Source organism: Bombus affinis, chromosome 8 (genome assembly GCF_024516045.1).
Source record: "Bombus affinis isolate iyBomAffi1 chromosome 8, iyBomAffi1.2, whole genome shotgun sequence".
Taxonomy (NCBI): domain Eukaryota; kingdom Metazoa; phylum Arthropoda; class Insecta; order Hymenoptera; family Apidae; genus Bombus; species Bombus affinis.
The window spans coordinates 4,756,502-4,782,433 of NC_066351.1; the positions used below are offsets into that span (position 1 = coordinate 4,756,502).

General features: G+C 37.4%; 1 protein-coding gene across 3 annotated transcripts in view; it reads left to right on the top strand.

The window, feature by feature from the left end:
• Positions 1-25,932, top strand: part of LOC126919809 (rho GTPase-activating protein 7) — a 349,492-nt gene that overhangs the window by 310,195 nt on the left and 13,365 nt on the right. For all 3 annotated transcript variants that reach the window (XM_050729401.1, XM_050729403.1, XM_050729404.1), the window contains one exon: positions 7,122-7,282. In XM_050729401.1, coding sequence (XP_050585358.1) covers positions 7,122-7,282 — 161 coding nt within the window. The remainder of the gene's footprint in view (positions 1-7,121; positions 7,283-25,932) is intronic.

The window sequence follows — 25,932 nt, forward strand, 5'->3', positions numbered from 1 at the left end:
CGTATTAGCGCACGTATACCGGTCGGATCGTAACTCAACCGGCCTCTCACGATCGGAGCGCACTATGAATAGTAGCTAATTGACCCAGTTGAACTCCAGTCGGCCGGCACAAGCCGTGATATAAATACGATACCGATACAAACGGCGGATATACATAGAGATTCGATAGGTTGGGATGGTTACATCGATGTTCCTGTGCTTTTCGTTTTCCGAGCAAAATATTGGTGAGGTAGCCGCGGCTTTGATAATGTTAGATGTGGTAGATGGACGAGGAATTCCATTTGAGATAGAACAGAGTAGAATGCTGTTGGTGAACGAACTGGACTTGTACTTCGTGCGGTTAAAAGCTACGCGTGAAAAAAGAAGTCATATTGAGTCTCGTGATCTGCCGAACTCTCTTCAACTTGTAACTTGATTGTAACTTGAAGTTGATCAAAAGCTGTAGGGGATCGAAACATGTAAGAAGTTTGAGTAAAAGAGCGCTAATCTCAAGGAAAATATTGTCATATTTTGGTGTATTAATTTATACAATTTACATAACTTTTAACTTCTTCAAACAAATAATTTATTAACTATTAATTTCTAACTAAAAGATCCAACATCTTTATTAATTTTGTAATTTTTCTCTATTTTATTTTAGTTTTATCTTATCTAAGAATTCATTCATTAAAACACTATCCTGAATGAATTTCCTGCGTAAGAATCAAGTTACGAAACGATAGATAAGTGAGATCGTATTTACACCAGTTTTGGTTTCAATGGAACTCATAATATGTAATATATATGTGATACAATATTTTGGATGTTGCATACAAGTCAGAGCAAACAGACACCACGAAATGGTGGTTTGTGAAAGAATCAAGTTACAAGATTTCAAAGATGGTGATGTATCAGATTCTGTTTATTAAAGAGCTTCGATTTCGATAGTTTCTGTTTAATCACATGTACAATACCACTTACAATGTTTTTTCAGTATTATTTAACACGCGTATGAAGTTACTTTTTTGTTTGTTTTAAGCTATGTAATATCTCTGTGTAATACCTCTGAATGTAATATATGGAATGCTAAACTTTCATCGCTCTGTAACAGAATTTCTTTTCCGTGCAGAAGGTTAACATGCAGAAATAGAGAACAAGTATTGCGTGTCTAACAGACAGTTTTTATCGATCACATTTCTATCTTTAGCTGTACTACTTTTTATTCTTCCTAGAGTCTGAAGTACTCTACCATTATATTTAGCATAATCGTACGTGCTCTCGAATATATTTGCAAACTGTAATCTATCAAACCGTGCACAAACGCCAACCTCTTATTCTTCCAAGCACGTCACAGTTATTTCAAATTCCTCGCGAACCTGTTTCGAACACTAAAAAGCTAATCGACGTTACTAATACGAAAAGAATGAATCCGATCGAATAAAATTTTAAATCGTAAAACTTACATTATTTAGTGTCATTATATTATTTATAGTATTTAATTGTCTTGCAAGATTTAGATCGTAATTTCTTGCCTAAAAGTTTAATAAGAAACGTTTAGCGTAATAGAAAGGAACAGATTAACAGAAATTTTTCGAAAGCGACGCATTTCCGTGGATCCTATGGACCTCTCCATAGATCACTTGGTTAGTTGCGCACCGATAAATGGTTGGGTGCAAAGATCAAGAGATCACGAGATCTAGAGATCGGGGGACACGCACGAAATGACATGACGGTATAGAGGCTGCGCAGTCCCCGTGATAAATCCAACTCCAGTTACAGAAGATTTATATTGATCATCCCCACGGTGCAATCTCGATGACCCACTTCTTTGGTCGCACGTGTACTCTAAGAGGATCGATAGTTAATTAAGTTACTAACGTTACGATCTTTCAATAGCGTCGATTTACCGACCGATCAATGATTCACGATACGATCAAACGAAGAGAAAAATACGCGTGGACAGCATTGACGTCATATTCACGTTTATGGTCGCTCCGTGTATCGTATTCATTGATTCCAGTTGAGGGATCTGGTGGTGGTTGGGCGAATAGAATTCTCGACGAAATCGATGCTAGTCGATTTCTTTTCCTTTTAGAGAAGCGGGCCTCGTTCCAGGAATACCACGTTTATAATACAGTGACGCGATCAACTAAAAAAATTCGCATTACGAAGTGATCGATGCTCGCACGATGATTATCACGAGAAGCATTTCGTTGCGTAAAGTAACAAGAAATCACGATGATGCGTGCTTTCGAGGTATCGGCTTTGCAGACACGCGATACGTTTGTCACACCTGGCAAATCGCCGTTTTATGTTCAGATGCCTTTAATTCGACTCGAGAGAATGTTTTACGTTCAGGAAGGAAAAAAAAAAAAAGAATTTTTACGGCAATGTTCGCGTTGATGCGAACATTACATTCACTTGCATTCGCGATCCAATCAGTGAAATCAAACTCACGGTCAATAGGATGCTTGCTTCATTCCCTATAATCGCCATTACGAAACGCACTTACTTCGTTTTATATACACAGGGGGTTCGCATGAGTTCGATGGAGTTAAAATATCTCAAGAACATTACCACTACTTGAAACTATTTACGATATAATTCATACACAAAACATAAACTTCGCGAAACTAAAAAAACTCTTTATATCTATCGATGTTCCATAAAATAGCCCTGCGCTGTCAGCGCATATTTTGCATCTACGAACGTTCTGCGCCTTATCGAAGAAAAATATTAATATTCAACTAAAATTCCATGTAAAGTACCGAGACCACTAACTTAAAACGTAAATTTTTTTTCGTTCGGATCCCTCCAACTTCGAGCAAGAACAAGAATGCACTTCGATATACCTTATCAACTTGATTTCATCTACGTTGATATTCTCTTCTTCACAGAATCCTTTCAACCAAAAGACAATGGTCTTCGCGATCGAGAGAAAACGAGGCAGAGATACACGTTTATTTAAACTCGTGGTGATTATCTAAAATTGTTAACTCCAATTATCCTCTACGTCCCGTTAATATTTATTGATTACGCTAATAACGATGGCGAGTGAGTGAAATCCAGTCCCCACGGATGCTAATTAATACGTTAGGCGAAGCAGAGATGGACGGCGTAGCTGGCAACGAAGATTTCCTCGCGGAACGCTCGGCAATTAGTACATCCAGGAAGCGAGAGCGTAATCGGCCAATCGTTAACGTTAATCTATCGATCGTGGAGCAAGAGTTATCGGGCAACGCGATTTTGTTATAATCACGACAGCGCGAAGCGCCTCGTTTGTCCTGGTTTAATGGAATATCGTCTGTGTATCGATGTACTACGAGAACGTAGACCTCTGCCAGATGAAAAAGTAGACACACGTGAAACACAGATAATGAGCCGACGTGTTCATTAAATATAAAATCGTCGCGAAACTGCACGAACCGCGCCAGTCTCGTTTTCTTTCGTACGCGAATCGTTAGGAACTTGAATCGTTGTAAATTATTAACGGCCAGATCGATTGATTTATTCATTAGAAAGTGGCTACTGAAAGTCTTTTTTTCTACTCTTTCTCTCTTGGGAGTTAGTTTTTTAGGGTTATAACGATGTGAGTGTTTTAGAAATTTTGTTTAGCATCCAGATTTAAGCAATGGATGTTCTTTTTAAAGTATGTTGAATTCGAGATTTAGAGAAGGTAGATTGAATTTCTGATTATTTATTCTCATTTTTTATCTCTAATGCCATTTATGAATGGATTCACTTATTTAGCTTTGAAATAATGTACATTATTTGAGTTAGTTGAATGTAGAAGATATTAAATGTAGTAAAGATCCGTTCTGCTTTGCATGTAAAACTACGTGCATTGCATTTATCGCACGAAAGAAACTTGGAAATTTAGGATAAAAGGTTTTGCTTCATCCATCAAATCTCATCTATAGATCATCATTTTTTTGCGTGATTTAATAAATAGGTAATATGAAACAAGAAAACTGTAATAACCAACTAGACATAGAAAACACTTATACCGCAGAATAAAACGCATTATATGGTGCAACAAAACCATAAAAAAAACTGTGACAATTCTCTGCAAAATCTAATACTGTTCGAAATAGTTACTTATCTCAAAAAATAACTAACACGAAATATTCCTATGTATACCTTTTATTAAAACACTTTCGTATCATATTTTCATGTTTGAGAGGGTGTTCCAACTGTTGAATCATTTATCACAGAGAAAGTAGATACTAAACTCAGGAAGGGTTTTCATATTAATGAGTTCATCGAAAGTGGTTTCAGGGCATATGTAAATTCGTTTACGTCACGTGGCGTAGTTTAATTTCCTGATTATCGCGGGGAACGTTAAATCACGAAAGGGAATCGCTGTACACGAAGCGCGTCCGTTACTATTAGAAGCATCGGACTTTTATAGAGAAAGTCCCGTTACGCCAAGCAACGTCATAATTGTAATAAAATGAAGCGAACAGGACAGAATAGTAAAACACGATAGAGTGGACTCTATAAAATTTCAAATAATGAAGTTAATGTTTTGATTGCCGTCCCGAACATAATTACAGATCCAGATGTTCGTTTAAATAACAACGTATCTTGCGAACTCTCCTTCCTTATACGCGTGATCTCTTAAAATTAACGATATAAATAATTCGGTAATAATACTTTTAAACATTTTCTATTTTTATGCAAATGTAATCTGACTGAATAGATAACGAACTTATGAGAAAGTAAATAGCTAGAATTGGAAAGTACAAAATACAACACGAAATTGATAAACAGTAGACGGTAGAAAAAAAAGTTTCTCAGATTTCTCCTTGTTATTTCTCGAAATCTCTCGCGTTTAATTTACCAACAAGATTCCGAATCCGACATACCGTCTATTTTTCATATTTCTTAGAATCCTTCACACTGTGTTCCCAGTCAGAAGTAGCAAATTCATTTAAATCTTTCTACTACCTGGATCAGTCATTTTTCACTCGTATGAAATCTCATAGCGTACCGGCATGTCCCTTCTGCGTATCGACAGTTTCGGTTTCGTAACTTCGAACTGTTCGTGCCTCGAGAAAAAAATTTCCTTCGACGAAAGGTAATTCTTATTTCTTAGAAAAATACGCACAGAGAAAGAAACGGAAGAAAAAACGGTTTGTTACGATCGAATGAACGTTACCGCGGACGTTAATAGATCGTCTCGATCAATCCGTGGTCCCTCGTTCTGAGATCATAGATCTGAGATCTGGTTCAAGAGATCTGGGTCGACATTGCGCAAGCCGCGATGGAGGGCATCCGAAGTTTCAACGGGGCATACACGATCACGTATTCATGGTGTTTCGCAACGGGGTGTTTTGCGAACAAAAGGAGACAGAGACGGATGACCGCGACGAAAACGGCCAAGAATAATGTCATCTGCGAAACTGCACGAAATTTTCGAGTGAAAGCCGATAAGGGATAAAATAACGGTCTGGCGAAGCGTATCGACGTTTCGCGAGTCAACTCCACGAAAAAAGAATTCCACGAAAGTTCCCTTTGTGTCCTTTTTTCCTCTCGTTTCTCCCAGTCTGCGATACTTTATGGTGATCCTCTCCACCTTTGCGGGTACCCATATATCTTACGTTTCCTCGAATCCTTACTTACATCGGACATCGCGATTGTTTCGTTTACGCGCTGCTATAGCAGCTGATAGGTTGAGAATATTCATGAACTAACTGAAAACCCGTAGTATCGATAGCGATCGCTAGGTTTTCTTTGAAGAATTAGTTTTTTCATTTTTGGAAACATACCTCTTTGTGGACTGTAATATTCTTCTACAATTGAATATCGTTTTGAAATAGAAAAATTCATCTTTTTTTTGTAGAATATAGGGGAATTATAAAAATTATACCAAAGGCTGTTATTAACTCTTTGCAAACAAATTAGTCTTTCATATATGCAGGACAACGTAAATAATATTAAAGATATTAATAGTAATATTGAAAACAAGATTTTTGAAAATAGAGAAATATAGATAAAGCGATATTTTTAATACTTAATAATCGCAGTGATTCGAATATGTATTTTTTTCAAAGCACCTTTTTAAGACACTCTATACCTTAATAAGAAAACACAATTTTAATTTTTTAAGTTAAACAACACATTGCAATTTTAAGTTTTTGTAACGACAACTATGCTCATTTATCTCGAGCATCATCGAACGATACAATCGCGTCATTAGAAGCACATTAGATTCTAAACCGAGTAGGAAGTTGGACAGACGTGTCCCCTGCGGTATAGAATTTACATGGAGTTCATTAATCAAATAATCGAAATTCATGTATCATGGTGGTGTCGTTGATACGGGAAGAGGACGATCGACTTTCAAGCACGTAAATGCATAAACTCGCACAAACGAAGATCTTGAATGGGCTTGGTCAGTGTCCACTTAGCCCGCAGGCATTAATCTCCTCGTAAACTCGATGGGCCCATAAAATCCTGGCCACAGCCATTGTCGGTGCCTTGGCATCCCTGCTCCTCTATTTTTCCGGGCGCGGTAGCGCTCGTTTAAATTCAATTAGAAACGAAGAACGGTAGGAACGCACGCGCCCTGTTTTAATTGATTTTACTAGGCATTATTTCAATTAGACTTCGTACACGAAGAACGATCGGTACTGGTTTATCGATAAAGGTGTGCGGACTAAGCGGATTGTTAGTTGATAAACGGATTTTGGTGAAGTATGTTATTTTGTTAAAGGGTTTGAAGAACATTTAGTTCATTAATGACGTTTTGAAAACATTTCTTGCTCTTTATTCTTTTCATATTCTTATTATTCTTTTTAAATATTCTTTTTTCTTTTTAGAATTCTGATATTGTATATTTTACCATTTTCAAATTAATTAAAGTATACATAATAATGTATACTTGTATTGTTAGGGTTTAAGATAAGTTATTTTTTAATAATATCCTGAAGATATGTTTTGACACAGTAACATTTTCTTTTTCATTCAAAACTCAAGTGTTTTCTTCTTTTTCTAAAAGAGGAAATAACAGAAGGAAATGTGTAACCTTGCAGTTAGAAAAGAAGAGTTCCATTTTTAATAAGTAAATTTTTTAAATCTTAATGCCGACTGGTTAAGTGGTGCAGATAAATGAAACGCTTGTTTCCTGTTTGTTCCAGATTACCAGTTCCCAATAGACGTTTCTGGCGTAGCCAAGGACCACCCCTTCCTCGAGGCTGATTCCCTACAAAGTCTATTTCGACGATTGCATGCACTTAATCGGTGCGCCAATATGAAAATCGACACGCATCACACGCACAGCACTAGTCACAGCAAAAGCGTAAGTAGTCTCTAATAATTTATAATTTTAAAAGGACAATATTTTTTGTATATCCTTTAACTGAAGGAAACAATTAAATCTTTCTCAAAACGTTGCGATATAAAATAAATAAAACGCACAACTCTCTTTAAGACCTCGAATAAATTAAAAGAAAAGTTACAACCAAAAGTCAGTTTGATCGTATTTTCTGATATATCATTTGTATTGTATTCCTTCTATCGTGTCGTTCCTGGTTTCTGAATATTTTTTAAAAGAAACTCATTGCTCCTTTTCAAGTAGACCCTTTTGAGCTTTTAGCTATCCGAAAGGAGAGGATCTCCACAGACGGAAATACCAGTCTAGATCAGGAATATCAGGATGGAGTTGGGGCTTGCCGCGACAAGGGCTCCTCCACCTAAATGCTTCTTAGAATCCCACGGTTTCTCGGGTGCGGTCCTTTTAAGGATCACGTCCTTTCTTCAACTTTCGTAGTGCGACCAGATTATCTGTTTGAACGCTGATTCGTTCCTCAAATTTTGGGAAAGTCGCTTTGTCGCTCGGCTTCCGAAAGGATTCGTCATCTAAGGCGTACATTGCACGTCACCTGAGTAATCTCTTGATATGTCAAGAACCACAGGAATGTCCAATATTTGACGTTGATCTGAGAAGACTTAGAGTAAATTCTTTTAAGCAAGAGTTACTTCTCGAATTATTATTTTGCATACTAGTCGAAGTAACTGGTTGTTGAATTTTTAGTAGGTAGAATTTTGTGAGTAGAATACGTTCACATCACAATAGAATTTCTTTTTTGTTATCTTGTTGATTATGGATCTTAGGATCTCTAGAGGAACTCAGGTACCTTAGTTTCCACGCTGTATCTTCTGTTGAATCTTGTAGACATGCAATCCTTACGATAAACCTCATATATATTAAAATTCATATTCTGTGAAACGAAATATAAAGGAACCGAAGAAAGAATCATTTCTGAAACGTGATTTAAAATTCGATAAACTTTCTCATGAAATTACGAATTACGAAAATTTCGAGGCACTCTATGTATCCACTAATTTTATTAGAAAATTATTTTAAAATAAAGTGGAAAATTATAGTACGCTTGAGTGAAATTTAGAAATCCTTTTCGTGCTTTCATTCTTAGAAGGTAAGGAAACATTTTAGTAGAGCTGAATAAGATTTAGAATTTATTCTGTCCCCTTGAAAATCATCAACAAAAACAAATTTAATTTTCTAGCAATATCCAGCCATACGAACAACACTCTAAGCCTTAATTAATACATTTATCGTCGATCGTATATCAGTCAACTTTCCATTCACGTCGATTAAATCCTACATAAAATAGAATTTACAGATTTAACTACGAGAAGCATAATTTATTTTTATGATTAATATTGAAATTTTCTGCTATTATTTAATGCAATCATTATTTTGAAACAGGCAATTAATTACATATCGAAACAAAAAATTTTCTATCGATCATTGCTAAACATCACGGCGACGAATATAAAAATATTGAAATACCAAAATAAATCTTCAAGATAGTGCAGTAACGGCATCGACTATTTCTATCTTCGATATTTTCCAACTTGCTTCGAGTAAAATTCCAGGGTCACAAAAGTCATTTCGTCATTCCATCGTCCGTGTTTCGCCAAGTGGCGACGACATCGAAATACACTTCGTTATCTCGAATCTCTTTCTCCGTCGACTAATTGCAGGCTCGAGCTATCGGAATTCAACGAGTTATGACACGTTTCCATCGTGTATGGTCATTGTTATGCGAGGCTCTTGGCCGTCTCGTGCTATTCTTACGATTTGCTGAGGACGAACATACGAATGGAATAACAACTAACGATCGTCACGTGACCAGGATAAGACCAGAGTTAATTACCGTGGAAAGTGCTGCTAGGCATGGTGGAACGACGTCCTTATGGTGGTCGTACGAGAGTGGCATTCGAATTTTCCATTAGAATCGTTTCGTAAAATCTTATTTTTCGTAATTGATTTCCGGTTCGTTAGGATAGCGAAAAGACATTAAGATTTAGAATAAACCAAGGTACTTATTAGTAATTGATAGCGTTATCAAAAATAACATTCACTGCTAAATAAAAATTAATGCCCAACGGGAGGATTCAAATCGCTCGACTTCGTAATCATTCTTCGCGTTTCGCCCAAGTAATTCTCACCAATTTTATCACCATTGCTAAAACAATTTCATTTAACACCACGATTACCTCCAATCTAGCGTGTTCATAAACTTTCATAAAAAACAGTTTCACGTGTGATATGTACAATTATCGCGAAGAGTGAAATGGAAGAATAATCGAGGAAATTGAATCGAGAGACCAACGCCAGTAGTGGTTGGCGTTTTTAACTTCTCGCGTGGAACACCTTTTTATTCCCGTCGTTTAATCGAACTATATGGCGCGAAATGTACATGCCTCGTTAAATTCAAAACTGACGCAAGTCGAGGGCGGGAATCGTCCGCGTGGTGTCACGGAACTCGTAAAGATCAATCTTAAAGAAATTTTATTGTTCAGCCTCCGTCGTTCAAACAGGAAGTGTTCCAAAATTATACAATGAGACGACGCACTACGAGCGTTCGTCTCGCAAATCAGAGTTAAAAGCGTTTCGTTGTGAGCTTAAATCAATTACACGCCGGGGCCGGTCGATTAAGATCACGAAGATCAATTCGTGCGATCTCAAGAGAGAAATTACTCGGATCCATTCACGCGCCCCTCGTAACAATCGTACAAAAGAAAGGAACGCAAAGTCCGATTGAATTCATTGCGAATAATCGTGATTGCTGTTCTTTTTTTTTCTTCCTCTGTCTCTTTTATTTTCATTCAAACATACGCGAGAATACCTTGTGTACGTATCGATACGCGTAATCTCTATCTCCGTAACATGACGGTGCGAATCGATAGATCAATGGAAACCGTCTATCCGAGATTTCATCTCATAAATTGTTTTTATATCGTGCGATTTTTCTTCCGACTCCTCCAGGCAATTTTTTGTCTGCTAACATTTGCAATTCGTACAATAAAATAATATTAGATCGTCATATATTTTGGAATGAAATTTCACCTTTTCTTCTGATTTTCTATCTTTATTAAACAACGTTTCAAACTTTTAATTTAGTGTGCGGTTATATAATATAATAAAAACGTTGATAACTGGCATAGAACTTTTTGAGATTTTTTGAAGCTTAGTATAGTAAAAAGGAATTGAAACGTAGAGCTAGGTTCCAAATTAATTTGAATATTTCATACTTCCTGCATTAAAAAATTTTTCAGCCGAATGTTACGCAGTATTTCCGATTACTTAATGCTGAAACAAACAATTTGCCAAAATAATAAAACAATCACGATTCTATTGTTACGAAAAATTAGCTAGATAAATAATAGAGCTTTCTTCAACGGTTGTCGGCGTACGCGCCCGAAGGATCGATAGATCGTCGCGTTCACGGAGATCGAGGACTTTCATGCCCATAAACGGTGCACGGGCGCGCATTTTACCCGCTATTAGCGCGAGCTCACACGTGCGTAGACACGCGTGCAGCTGCAACAAGTGTCGGTGCTCTCACCGGAAGCGAATGGACACTGCATTATGCGCGCTCTGTATTTAATAAATAGAAAATGTCGCGAGGTCTCGTGTAAAGCGACCGACAAGTACAGACACCGTGCAACCACAAAGCGCGAAAGAGAGAGAAAGAGAGAGAAAAAAAGCGCCTGTACCAGGGAATATTTTTCGAACATGCCTCCCTAGATGGAGAGAAAGCACGTTCACACATTTATGGTATTAACCGTCGTGGCATACGAAATCATTCGATATCGTTGCCGTTTTTTGCTAACAATTGCGACACGTGACACGTATGTATGAGAGGATCAATCATAACCGTTATGACTTTTGAATCATACGTCGAAGATCAGATGTGTGACTATTTATAAGTATGGTCGCCTTGTGATCCTCTTGCACAATTGAATTAATGTAATTGACGAAATTTACCAAGTAACCAGTAATATTAATTTGACTTGCATAAGAGTAATAAGTGTGATAATAAAATAAATGGAGTCTTACATAAGTGTATTTTCGAATTATGAGTCAGTTTTTTGGGTTATTCGATGTAAATTTAGAACTTAATTCATTACTAAATTATTGTACGAAAGAGCTTAAATCTTATAACATTAAATTATATTAATTTATAGTATGGATCAGACATGTTCAAATATTGCTCGCGCGTAAAGTAGGTTTTTTCTATTATCATAAATCATTTTCATCGTTTGTACAATGAGACGGGGAATGAGAGAATTCACATTGGATCTCTCGCTCTCATTCTAAAGGCTTTTTTCTTAGAACAATAACTCGTAGAAGACGACAGCACTGACATAGATTACGGTTAAGATGCATTCAAGGCAGATTATATCTATAATAAAGTTCTTAATTCTAAGATTTTCAGATATAAATTATGTATATTTCAACTTTCTTCTTGTGACATATAAGATCGTAAGATAAGGTAACCTGTGCTGTATTGCATACGAGTGAAGAAGAAATTGCTAACAAAAAGACATTGACGAGTGATATTCTTGATAACTAGTTAGGTATATTAAAAGTTATAAGATTCCTTAAAAATAAGTTATATGACCTAAATGTACTAATACTCAGAAACTAAATTAAACTCTAAGAAGATTTCATGTTATTATGCCCGATAGGTTATCTTATGCAGTTTATACTAGGTATATTTAAGTATAAAGTAAGTAGTTGTTACGTACTGGTTGCTGGGTTTTAGTGCTTCAATATTATTTTGCAAAATATTTGTTTCGAATTGGAATTGGATATTACGGCGAGTATTCTATTCACGCTTTATTGTTGCATTGACCCGATTTTCGAACGTAGCCTATCGATTCACTTTAGACCCTGAGGATTCACCACTATCATTCGCCATGATTACTCTGCAAATTCGGTCGATCGTAATTTTCATTGAAAAGCAAACTTTTCACGGACGAACGAACATGTTCAAGGTCTCCGCAAACAGCTATTAGCTACAGGATCGACAAAAATCAACCTTGACGTTATATTTGTCACGAAACATTAATTAAACGCGACTTTAAAAATTATTTAAAAGCAAAATTTCGCGATGAATTATGTTCCACGATGGGATAGAAGCTTTTAATCACGTTTTATGCTATTATTCATTTGCTCCATTTACTTCAGTTAGTGTTCCATATTATCATGTGATTGATTATTTATCATGTTTCGCATAACATGAAATTCTAAAGCCATGCCTCCTTATGCTTGCTATTATTTAAATATTTAATTTTCTAATTTTGAAATTTATATAAAAATGTAGTAACTTTACGATACTACCTTCAAATTTTGAAGTATCCTTTTTAGAAATTTCACGCAAAATTTGTCAGCTTTCCAAATACAAACATAAATAACTCGAATTATGCTAGATGAAAAATAAAATAAAATAAACATAACAAATAAAAACTCCAATTTTTTAAATGCATTCACAAATTTCTTCTAAACCTGCGAGATTCATCACTGTACGTAATAAATAAAGATTACTAAAATCTCTCATACGATATTCTTATCTTCGCTCATCGAAAGACACGTGCCTAGCTAAGTACACAACGTTTTACTGTCGACCACGACGCCACAGGTAGCTTCCTCAGACTGTTCACAACATGTGCGTCGCGTCGCGTCGCGTCGTTTCATTGAAACGCGGACAACGTTACACGCCACGAGTCTATCGTCTAATCAGCCATTTCGTAAGGAACGCTCGTTTCGCGAGACGTTTCACGAGAACGATGTCGATAGCACGGGCTTCGACTTTTGCTTTCGCAAGGCGTACGGTTCCGGTGGATGATCGTTTCCACGTGTCCACGCCTCATCTGCTTGCTTTCACCTAGTAGGGCTTTCCTTGGCCACGGGTGCAAGGTCGAGACTCCGACTTTTCGATTGTCAAAATTAATAGGCGCGCAACCGATCGCCAGGATTCGACCCGGAGAGAAAGTTAGAGACGATGTCCAGTTATTTCGCCTCGATTCCTTCTGGGAATCGTTTCGATCATCGTCGATGAAAAAAGAGAAAGGATCTGGAAATTAATATTTGTGTCATGATGTTGCGAAAGGGGCTCGGTCTTGAAATATTTGTCAATCAGGATTTGGATGGAAGTGAAGGGTGTCCATTTTTCAATCACTAGTGACAGTCTAGATAGGAAAAACAAAATTATTCCTGAAGATTTATCTGTGTTCAGAGAAAAGTAGCGATAAAGAATATTTCAAATATACTTTCTCCTTTCATAGTGAAGGTAGGATCATCTTGAATTTTTTAGATGGAACTATACCTTTCCCTTATTGTATTATGAAAGACATTAAGATCAGTTAGATAAGCACAAAACATGACAACTTTGTACATGCAATATTTGATTTTGGACAGTATAATAAGAACACAATTTCATGCTTAGTCATGTAAATTCATAAAACATAGGAGAAATGCTGTATAAATAAAAATAGATCGCAGATCTATTGTCCAAATTTAAGTCTAAAATTCATTTTTAGAATCTGAATAACTAAACGAATTCTAAATCTACGAATGATACCAATATCCGATGCAATTATAATTTCTTGCAATCACTCTGAGTTTGTCCCAATCAGTCACGATATCGAATCAGCCCATTTTTCCACGCGAAACCTGCACCTTTTTCACAAATGACGAAAAGAAACTCCCTTTCAAATTTTATCAGACAATCGTTCACTTTCCGAGGCATACCAGGCCATCTGTACGCGCTTGTTCGAGTATACTGGAGTCGAATCGAAGACTTTCGCTGTCAGAAAGTGCGCCTTTCGTTTCTTCGAGTTTCATCCCTGTAAACGTTGGCCAGCGAGATCGTCCGTTTTGATCGAAACCAGAGAATGGCGATTCGTCGCGTGTCGGGCGAATCGATAGTTGGCGGTAATTACCGATCGAACAGGAAACGATTGAGGCTCGATTTACGGCTGTGTTATCGAACTCGTGGACGTCGTATAGCGTCCCACTTTACAGGGTTTCGTTCCTCGAAAGTAATTTGACGGTTCGCCCGGGCTCGACTCCTGGAAACGCAGAAGTAGATCGTCGACTCTGAGACGCGCATACACTTGGGGAACCTTTAACCCCGCGCTTTCCTTTACCTCGTTTCACAGCCAGATGGAATTCGATGGATTTCAGAGAGTAATGCTGGACTCTTGGTGTTTTCTGAACGCGACGCCGTTGACCTTTTCTTACGCGACAGGTGCGAGGTTCAATCGAGCACTCACGTTTTCGCTTGTTTCTACTATATAACACTTGTTGTAATTACTACACATTTGTTCCAAATCATCTCCACCGAATCTCCTATTAATTTTATTATTGACTCGAAATTTACTATAATGAAATTGTGATCATAGTACTTTTACTTACTTCTTCTAACAATGTTTTTAAAAAATTTTTTATTTTGTTTAATTTTGCTTATCGTACGTGTTTTCTTATTTTTTCTTTTGTTAAACAACGAATACATATCGCAGTGCCATACTGCAAGTCATTTCTAAATTAATTTTATAAGGTTTTTATTCAACTGTTCCCAACTGTTTCCAATTTGGTAGTGTACGTCATGTAAGATACTTGTCCGTACGTTACGTTTGTATATAAATAGGTTGAAGATGAAAATCATAGATAGAAGAGGTAATTAAGATCGTTTGGCTACAAGATGAATCGCAAGTGAAAGTAGGAAGATTTACATATTGTGTAGATATGTTTGGATTAATAATTGAAAATCTACATAATTAAATTAATATAAAGATTAAGATTTGTAAATGGTGACATCAATGGAAGGTAATGAAGCTAGCTAGGTGTTCGGTACTTCTCCAATACATACAAAGCGATAATACGGCCGTAAAATTAATTTAACTAACTGTTAAGTCAGAAGAAAATTTCAATTTCACTTTTCAATATCCATAAAGTAACGCCCGCTGGCATCTTATATTCAATTAAGAGAACCAGTTTTAATCGCAACTACATATTTTTCTTCAAATCGATTTAACCATATCCAGTACAAAACCTAGGAATAATCTCGAAACTTTACTATTTAACGTCTCTCTTATCTTAATCATCTACCGTATCTTAATTTGTGTTAAACTATGATAAATTTCTCTTTCCAAATTTCACAAGAAAATGTAGAACTGTTAAATGTCTTACCATTAAATATCTCATACAAAACATAGCATAATATAAATATGAAATAGAATCTTTAATTTATACAAAGTGTGCGATTTAGCGAACACATAGGACCATTTAACCTGTTAACTCGTCGTTAAAACTATTGATTTTTTGGACGTATCAATTTCTTTACGTGTCATGTAATTTCTACTAAAATGAATTATATCGTGTTTGCATGTATAAGTATTAAGTGTCTCGACTAACTTCAAATTTCATAATTATAAAAGTTTCTAATATACTTAATAATTGATCTAGTAGATAGACTAAACATTTAACTCTAAAATAAAGCTCTCTAAGCTACATCTTTATTAACCACAAATATTCACAATCGTTTATTCATTTGAAGAAACCTTTTTTGCAAAATTCACACACATACACACACACACACACGCACACGCACACACTCACACACACCTCTTCCCTCTCTGTGTATAACCACGGAAACAAGACGAAGACTTCGTGGACTCATTAATTGGCGAACAGTTAATTACTGAGCAGAGTGGTTCGTTATAAAAGGCATTCTATGCAGTTACCGCCTTTCTCATTTGCCCCCTCTCGCTCCATTTTGTACCAATACGCCTCTAGTTTTCTATGTTACATCCTCGCCAAGGTGCAGGAGCAATAATTGCGGACGTGGAGCCGCGTTTCGAGCGACAGGGATGACGAGGAGGTGGACGACGACGATGACAGTCACGGCGATCGTTGTCGTCGCCGTGTAAAAGCTGGAAACTGGTTCAGTACACGCGAGACCCTGCTGAAAGTCGTGGCTGGCAGACTGCGCGGCACGGCTGCCAGTTGCACCTGCACCAGCCGCGTTCGATTGCGCAAATGCACGCCTGCTGCATACTAGAGCGTGATGAAATCCGCTCCGCGACGTTCCGTAGCGATGAGAGCGCCAGTTTAAAGTTTCTACGTTCTTTTCTAATTCTTTTTAAATAACCGTTTCACGTATGTTTGAGGAAGCAGCCGACCGTGAAAATAGCAATGTGGGAACGATCCTTTTTTGCTTGAGTACGTCGGTGAACTGGTTGTAGTCTCTGGTAAGAGAATTTTGAATTGATAGCGTAAGCAAAAAATGGAATGGATGGTGGGAGATGTGAATTTAGTATATAGACAAGGTAGTTACCAGAGAGAATTTGATAATCTCCACATCTGTATCTGAATCTATAATGCGTATTTGAAGCAATTTTCGTGGTAAATAGAAGAATGTGGATAATGGAGGCAGGATGAGGTACTTTACTGTTAGTTTTTATATAGGTGAATTGGAGCATAGCAAATCTTCATCGTTTCAAGGTGCTCGTACATGGCACCTGTTCCTTGATGTGAATGGAATAGTGTCGATAACAATGCAACTTCTATTTAATGTACATACCATGAAAAATAATAGAACTGTAGAAAAGTAATTTTTCAATCAAACAATGAACAAAATGTTTGCCAACGAAGAATAAAATAATTATTACTATTATATATCGTTTCATGTAGCACTTCGTTGTACTCGATGGATTAGATAAATTTTGAAATCAGTGAATCATGTGATTTAAAATGATCTAGAAATCTTGTAGTTGTTTCTGCGAAAATGCTTCTCATTTGTATTTTATATAAAATGTATGAAATTTGTTAAATCATTACGAAAGGTATATCAGGCAATAAATATAAAAATTCTGCCACACCAAAGGATGAAAGTGAACGATATATGTCATAAACGTGCTCGTACAAGTTTTATTCGGAACACCCCATAAACTAGTACCGTTTTGGCGTTTCCGGTACGGTAGCAGTGGCTTAACGAATTTCCGTTCCAAACGAGGAAGCGACAACAGATGCGCGAACTTTTTGTCCATCAGAATCAGAGTGGAAAAAAACGCGCATTGGACACATGTGTATAACATAGAGAACCGAGTTTCGACCTGGAAAAGTTCGATTTTTGCGTGCTAATAAATTGTCGATGAATATTCATCTGTCGGGAAAAAGTCCAATTAGCACTAGAGAAAAAAATACGAAGATTGAGTGTTTCACCGCTTTTCCGACGACATAGATTAATGGAAACTCGTCAGATCTCTCACATACTGAAATCGAAAAACGAAACGACTCTTCGACACAAAGCTATCACTCCTACCGTCGGTAACAACGTTTGAACGAAATTTTGATGAAAAATATTCTAACACGTAACGCAACTTCGAGCCAATATTTCATGCGCCGGTACAATCTATAGATCGTTAAAAACTTCGAACTAATTCACCTGGGCGGAAATTTTATCGAGTATAAAACAGATAGAAACAAAGAAAAAAGAACGAAAAGGAGGTTATTTCAACGTGCAATCAACGAGCCTGTGGCGAACTTGTTGCAAAATAATACGGTTTTTGCGGTGGCGCGCGATTTATTCCGGCGATCGACGTTCACGCGTCTCGGATCGAGAAACAGCGTCCCCGCCGTACTAGGAGAAAAAGTACTCAGGCAAGCGGATACTGGTATCGCCGGCAGAAAACGCTGAAACGGGCCACAGGACAGTCGCGTTCGTTCGCGCGAATTTATGGCAACCGGTTTACCCGATTGACGAAGGAATGTCGGCTGCTGTTGCGCCTGTCAACCTGCCTCGAGGACCGACCACGACAGAGAACCGCCTCGTTCCTCTCTCCGCCTCCTCTCTACCGAGCTTTCGTCCTCGACATAAGGCGCCGCTTTTGCGGATCGTTTCTCTGGAGTTATAGATCTCTCCATCTTCCCAGTTAATCCTTCGTGTTTAGGTAAATGGAAATCGATTCGACGCGATCAGAGAATTCAAAGGATGATAGTTATGTTGATTGTTTTCAAATGTATGATAACCTTAAATAGTATCTGAAGATGTAACTTTTGATTTGCTAACAATTTTGTTGTAGAGGTGGAACGTTTATGAAGACAGGTTTGTTGTTTCAAAATAGGTCTTTTGATTGCTTGTTTCTTCTATAACTCACAATTCTTTTTCAATTCAAAAGATTCCATAAATAAATACTCCTTTCGAACAAAATCCTTTCACAAACAGTCAGCCTTGATACCCACTTGCTACGTATAAATACATATTATACATATATTATTTTTCTCAAAGAAATAAAAAATACGTATCTTATTCCCATCGTAATAAATTCGTTCTGGAGTCCAACTTTCCACGGAGGATACATCAAGATAGCTTATTAAATAAATAATTATCTACAGGAAATTTGACACAGTTTGTCGTATAATTATCGACAGATCGTCGATCATAAAATTAACGCCATGAATATCCAACAAAATTATCCCCTTACAAGATCCACTTCCTTTCCTGGAAATTCAACAACTCTCGTCTTACTTAAAAAAATGAAATCGTAGCAGGAAATAATTTCCGATTTCCCAGATCAAACCAATCACCATCTCGATCACGATCGCTTTCCTAGTAATTATACGTTCTTCCTCTAATTGCGAACGCGTTTCATGCGAACGAGCGCACGCTTATCGTACATTCGAAACTTTCTTAGCTCGATTATATCACCCGATTAAACACCCGATTAAACGAACCCGAGTTCGACAGGAACCGTTGAAAGCGTTTCATTTTTCGTCTTGGTTCGCTCGTTACTCGAAATTTTCAAGACGAACCTCCTCAAAAGTAGGTAGCTAACTGGAGCTATAACATGTTCTTGCCACGATGTGACATATTGTCCGGCTGGAAACGGTCATTAACGTGATATAAATGTCCCGCGGTCGCGTGAGGACATATATACGCATTTCTATGGCAGACCGTTATAACGATCCGCAGGGACGCAGCTCGTTGGATCTAGTTTTTCGTAGTCCGTTGCACAAGTTCGCACCTGTACGCAACGCGACCACAGGACTTCACACGATTGGAAATTTAAATTATCTTTTCGCGTCATGCATAATTCGATCGTTCACCGATGTTTCCGGCGCCAATTTTCCGCCACCAGTTTTTCTCAGGTTGTTGAACTTGAAAATATTCTTCGCCTACTTTACGTTAAGTTGCCTTCTGTTCGTTTTATCCTGTTACGATCAGTGTATACGTTTCAGATATTGGTTTTGTAGAGTACGTTTTAACACGTTGGATTCGTAGTTGACAATCGGTTGATCGATGTTTTCGTGTCAAGATGAGAGGGTCGTTTTCTCCACATCGCGGTTCTTGTTCACAATCATCGTTTACGATATCGTGTCACGGGTATTCGAGTTCGAGAAATGTTGTCTGTTTGAGTTCTTTCTTTGGAGAAAGCCTCGCTGATCGACTGTCAAAGGTACAACGGGTCTTCGTATATGATCCTTTACTTTTTAGGCAAGCTTTTGAAACGATCAGCTTGGTTGTTATGTAAATAGAATGTAATGAAAATATGTTTTTTTAAATCTATAATTCCAACACAACAGTCGACCATATAGAGGTACAGTACTAGTTTGAGGTTGGGTATATGGTTATAAATAAGACCTTACGCTGAATATGTCCAAATTCACCAAGATTTAGGGAACAAAACTGCATTAATATAATTACTAGCAGACTGATTAGTCAAAGTGCATCGAAGTACGAATAACTTAGTTCCTTATATTATTGTCATATTATACTCAAATCCCTAAAATCCCAAGTCTATAACATATCCAGCGATAAGATTCCAAACGAAACAGAGGCAGATCTTCGCAAACAGAGGCGTGTAATACGTTAAAGTTTTCGCGACCACTTACCACTAAGCCTATCATATCTCTGCCTTATTTAGCTGCAGTGCGGTTATCAGGGACGACGCTCTCTGTACGCAGTTGGGCATCCTTCGTACAGGCGGTCGAGCCGACGATGAAACTTGGCGTGCGAGAGCAGCAACAGAATATAGAACCGTGTGGTATCGTTAGCGTGCTCGCGGGCGAGCCGGCGTATTACCATAAATTTCCATCGGACCGTTCAGAAGCCAATTAGCGTAAGTCACACCGAGATGAAGACCGCGATACGTGGTTTTACTTAAATCAACCCGACCACGGGAGAGAACCGTTTGCTCGGCCACCGTTTTAATACCGTGCAATCGGCGCAGGCACCACGGGCATCAAGAATGCCGCTGGCACACTCAGATAAGCCAATGCGATATTTTCACGAAATTAAGTTAAACCTGTTATATCCTTTCGACCGTTTGACACGTACACGCAACAAGTCACACGATATTTCTCGGCGTCTTACCAATCTCACGCTGATCCAAACACCAACACCGACAGCAGTTTCAGTTGTCGATCTACGATTTCTGCTATGTGAACCTCGCATAAGCAAAACTAATCAACTTCACTTTTTATTAATTTCTTGATTTCACTATATGAGTAAGTACACCATTCAATTTTCAAGAAACGTATGATTTACTTCTATAAGTTCATTCATCGTAGGAGGATAAATACACAGTGTAATAAATATTTTAAATTCTTCGGAACTCATTTCAAAGCTACATGTAATCCAAATCTAAGCGGCTATTTATGCATTTATGAAAAATCTAAATATATAACAATATATAAAATGAATGTAATATACGAAAATATCCAAAATATCTAAAGCAAAGTATATGGATTTTATGTAGGTTCTATACTTTTAATGATATACTCAAACATCCAAATTTGTCTAGTCTACTATTCTTCTACGCAGTCTACTATTAACAAAGTGAATAGACACGATGGGAGTAAGTGAAAAATATTATATTTTTGTCGCTTGTTCTTGATAGATCTACTTTTAAATTCTCCTTTGTGAAGAGACTAGTTTTACATTTTTAGAACAAAATCACTACCTGTTCCACGAAAATTATAATCCGGATCCTGGATTTATTAGAATTTAAGTGACCTGTATTGCATAGCTCTTCAGCTCCAAGCTGGAGACTAGCAATGGAGTTTAGAAGAACGTTTAAAAGGAACTGGCATCGTTGGCCCCGATAACAGATGTCGAATAAAGTTGTCGACTTATTGGCGATTCGCTAGGACGCAATCGATCGACGTTTTATCGAGCACAACGGCTGACCTCTACGGTTTATCGGTCCCGGTCTGATGTGATTTCCCGCAGGTGCTACCTCACTGTGAGACTATCGTTTTCGCTATCGCGATCCCCGTGTTGCGCGCTATGTACCGATAAGCGTGCTCGTTTCGTACGAGCGGGATTTTATCGAGTCGCAATCGTGGTGCTCGGTTAAGTAACTCGCCGCGACGATTTTCGCATTCGTTCCAGGTTGTCCTGCCGGCAGGTAACGTACGACGTCCGTTCGTTACATCTGCGCGACCTTCTAGTGAAGAGTGGTGTGGTATGTAAGCGTAATATGCGAGCACGAAGTAATATGTGAATGTAAAAGCACGTACTCACTAGCAAATGTGTTGGCAGGCAGTGCCTGAATGATGTTTGCAACTTTTATAATTTCAATGGCTACTCTATGATTTTCATGCGAATATTGCTTGTATCTCACTGCAGATTTTTGTGTATTCAAAAATCTATAGAATGTATATAATATATAAAATGTCAAAAGTATACTATTTGTTACGATATTCAGTAGGTGAGACAGCTGTGTGTCCTGGTTCCACTTTTTTAATGCGTAAATGTAAATGTGTGTATCTTCTATGCGTAAATTTAATGTGCTAATATAGAGTAGTCGTCTTAGAGTATAAGTCTCGTATGCAAGTATAGAGTAGCGTGTAAATGTCGTATGCAAGTGTAGAGGACCGTGTGTACGAAATCACCGATATTTCAAGGTTCGATAACGATCTCGATGGTATCTCGGTGGAATTCGAGGAACTGCAACGTGGTTTGAGCAATTTTACGGTGGAATTTTTCACGCTATTTTAATGGTGTGGCAGGTAGTCTTTCCAACGTGGTGGTCTGCGTTCATTAGAATGGAAAAAAACAGGGAGTGTTAATTGCATTCTGCGTTGAAAAATTCCGAAGTTTACCTCGCGTCGGTTTGTTCACATTGCGCAATATTGGATGTTTAGAGAGGTTGTATGCACGTACTAGTACTTTGGAAACAAGGATAACAATCTTGATCTTTCTATCCCTTTCTTGACTGCACTCGAAAGTGAACGTCGAAGATCCTACGTTTCAATCAAACACACAGAGGCATTACTTCGAAAACTGACATGTAAAATTCAAGATTGCTTAATAAAGGAAAGCCTATCTTGTTTCATCTGTTGTATGACAATTATTGGCTCGACGTTATGACTGATATTTTTAAAAACTGTCTTGTAAGATCGAAGGATCGCTCAATCGAGAATGACGAGTCAGATATTCTTTAATCGAACAATGTAATACTTTCCATTTATATAAATCAAAAGGAGGACCTTGGAAATTTCTTTATACGGAATAAGACATTACCTATATTAACCCTCTTCATGTAATACTACGTAGCTGGAGATTTTACGTATTTAATTTCTTATTAGGTACACGAAAATAGAAAATTTATTCAAAAGATAATTTCTGATATAATTTTCTAAATATTTATAAAATAGAGTAACAATTATTTATTCTATTTAAGATTGCATTTAAGATTACATTAGCAATTTTAATATAATAAAAATCACAATTTAATAATAATCTAAAGAGAGAAAATATTTACCTAAAATTTAGCAACCTCTTAGGAAATTAAATAACAATCCATCAAGGTGTCACGAGCGTTAAAGCATTAATTCGCAAGAAACGATAGTTCATTACCCCGCAACCTATACTTCAAGAGCCATTACATAAACCTAAAATATCAGTCGGGAAAATCTCGCCTAGTCCAGCTACCAGAGCCTCCATTCAAGCATTCCAGAATCAAACACGCCACTATTCACAGCTCGCGCGATTAATTTCTAGCCGAACAAGGCTGCCCGAGGAAATTTCTCTCCAAAACGGCGCGAAAATTAAATAATGGCTGGTTGGAAGAGTCACGACGGGGTCTCGTTAATTCCCATTTACATTCAATCTGTTCGAGATGAATTGGAAATGCTTGGAAAAAGGCGCAAACGGTTCAGCTTTCCCTGACGCGGATTCCGCGATGGAATGAGTGTCGCGGTCTCTCTTCCGTTTTGGCTATCCCGGCTCTCCTTTGCTGCGTGGTAAACAAGTGTCACGCATAGCCTCGGGCGGAACGACGAGCACCGCGAAATGATTTCACCGTGAGAGAGTTGCGAGAGAGCTCTTGAGGCCCGAGAAACGTGTACGCCAGACAGCGTGGCGTCGCGTCGTCGGCCGAGCGCCTTGGCACAGCGACCACGTTTCCCGTGTGTATAATACATGTACCACGGCCGTGGAACCGGAACTCGACCCGCCATCACGCGCCAACAGGGATGAGGAACTCGAAACGCAACGTGCTCGATGAATTTTCAACTCCAAAGTTGCCTTGCTCAATTGAAGATCACAGGGGAAAAATTTGATAAATCACATTTTTTTAATTTTACAAGGAAGGATTTTTAAAATTCAGTACATTCTCTGTTAATCTTACATTAATAATATATCTTCATTGAGTTTGAATTAGATATATATTTCCGTACATTACCGAACAAGACAATCTTAAATATGTCTTTGATAGTTCAGAAAATTTTACAGATTATCAAGTAACTATCTTAACCAGTAAGTGCTTAACCAGTAAGACATTGAAATAAAAGAATTAGTAAAACCGTACTTATCATGATTTTTCCACGTGTTCTTCAAATGGTGCCCTTGATTGAGAAATTTGTTCTTATATGACAAACAAGGAAATAGTTGATTTACAAACTGTGTGAAAACCATAGCAAATTCAAATGAATATTTCAAGTAGTTCAATGTACTTTTTGAGAAATTTTGAGGACTTGGAATTTTATATTTTGATTTTTTATTTAAACGAGATACTTACAAATATGGGAATTAATTTCGGCGGAAAACACAAATAGAATCGATTCTCAGTGTATTTTAGTTCTCTCGGCGAGTAAACAAGTTTTTTTTTTTGAAATTACGCCCCGTTTAATACTTGTCGATATTGATCCAATTATAATCAGGCCTGATCGAACATGTTTATTTATTTAGTTGTTTTATTCGCTTTGCTAATAAACTGATTAATGAAAAATCAATATCGAGTTTATGAAAAATGCATCGGCAGACACACAAATATCCGTTATATGTAGAAATTCGAAACGTTTCATCGGGTAGGTATTTAGTTTTCATCGCGTGTCAGCGTTCTCATATTTACCGCAAGCGTTCTTTTCAGCATTCTTGGTAAATGCAGACCGAAAACCCGCGTGTTATTCGCGGTGCAATTAATTCCGCAAAGATTTAAACTGAATCTTAATTGGAGCAAATCAAACAAGTTCTCTCGTTAAACTATATAGATACACGAGTATAACAAAACGCCCGCTAGCGAGAGTAATAAAGGAAAGGGCAGTAATAAAATGTACGATACGTTCCGTGAACGGAAACATAACTAACTCCACCCACATCAAAAGGTGAGGTCGATCTGCAAGACGGATGAAATTAAAACAAGAAATTTAGTTTTAATTGAATTTAAGGGTATAATAAGATAAGGTTACTTGATTTGTCTTAAAATTCAATCTTGAACTTTGGATAATCATAGTTTAATACGAGTATGATAATGAAAAAATGGGAAAATATTTTAGATACAACAAGAAAGAATATAAGAAATGGAAATGATTCGAATAACTCTGTGGTAGTGTTACTTAAGCCAGCAAGGATGTACTATAGAAGCACTAATAAAATAAACTTCCAAAAATAAAGTAATATATACGCGTTATTGGATAATGATAATTACGACTGGGAATATTAACATTGGACGAATTTATTTCCTTTTGATGAGTAGAACATATATCATCGTAGAAAACTATGGCCATCGAGATGTAAATGTATACGAGATATTTCAAATGTATACGAGATATCATTGTTTACCACGTCGCTAATAAAGAGGTAAGCAGTCTGCTTTATAACAGAATTTAACGAATTACAAAGCAAATTACTTGCTTGTCTCAAGTAAGCCTCTTGACTCAAGTAACTCTATTTTACTCTGTTCAGGAGACAAAGCGCATACATATTCCTTTAATTCGTGGCTGTATTATCGGTTGGTTTAACATAGAGTGCTAGTTATATGTCGACGATACCAGAGGCTCCTTTTTATTTTCGTTAATAAAACAGCCCAGCGCTGTAGCGGCGTTGGAATTTTGTATTAGCGGATAACCGTCCAAATTAGCAAACTCATTCGCCGATATCAGAGAAAATTTGCATCCCGATAGTCTAACACGTTTCACACGGACACTGTTGCTTGCTTGGAAGCTGCTTTTTCGTTTATAGTTAAGGGGACGATTAACGTAAAAGCGTCTGCTATTTACGAGGGGCGAACTAACCGCCGCGGGGACAGATGGAAATTGACGTCGAGTAAAATAGGGGCGAAGGAGAGAAAGGATCGACAATCGGACCCGATCTATCGATCAAGCTCGAGATCTAGATCTAGTAA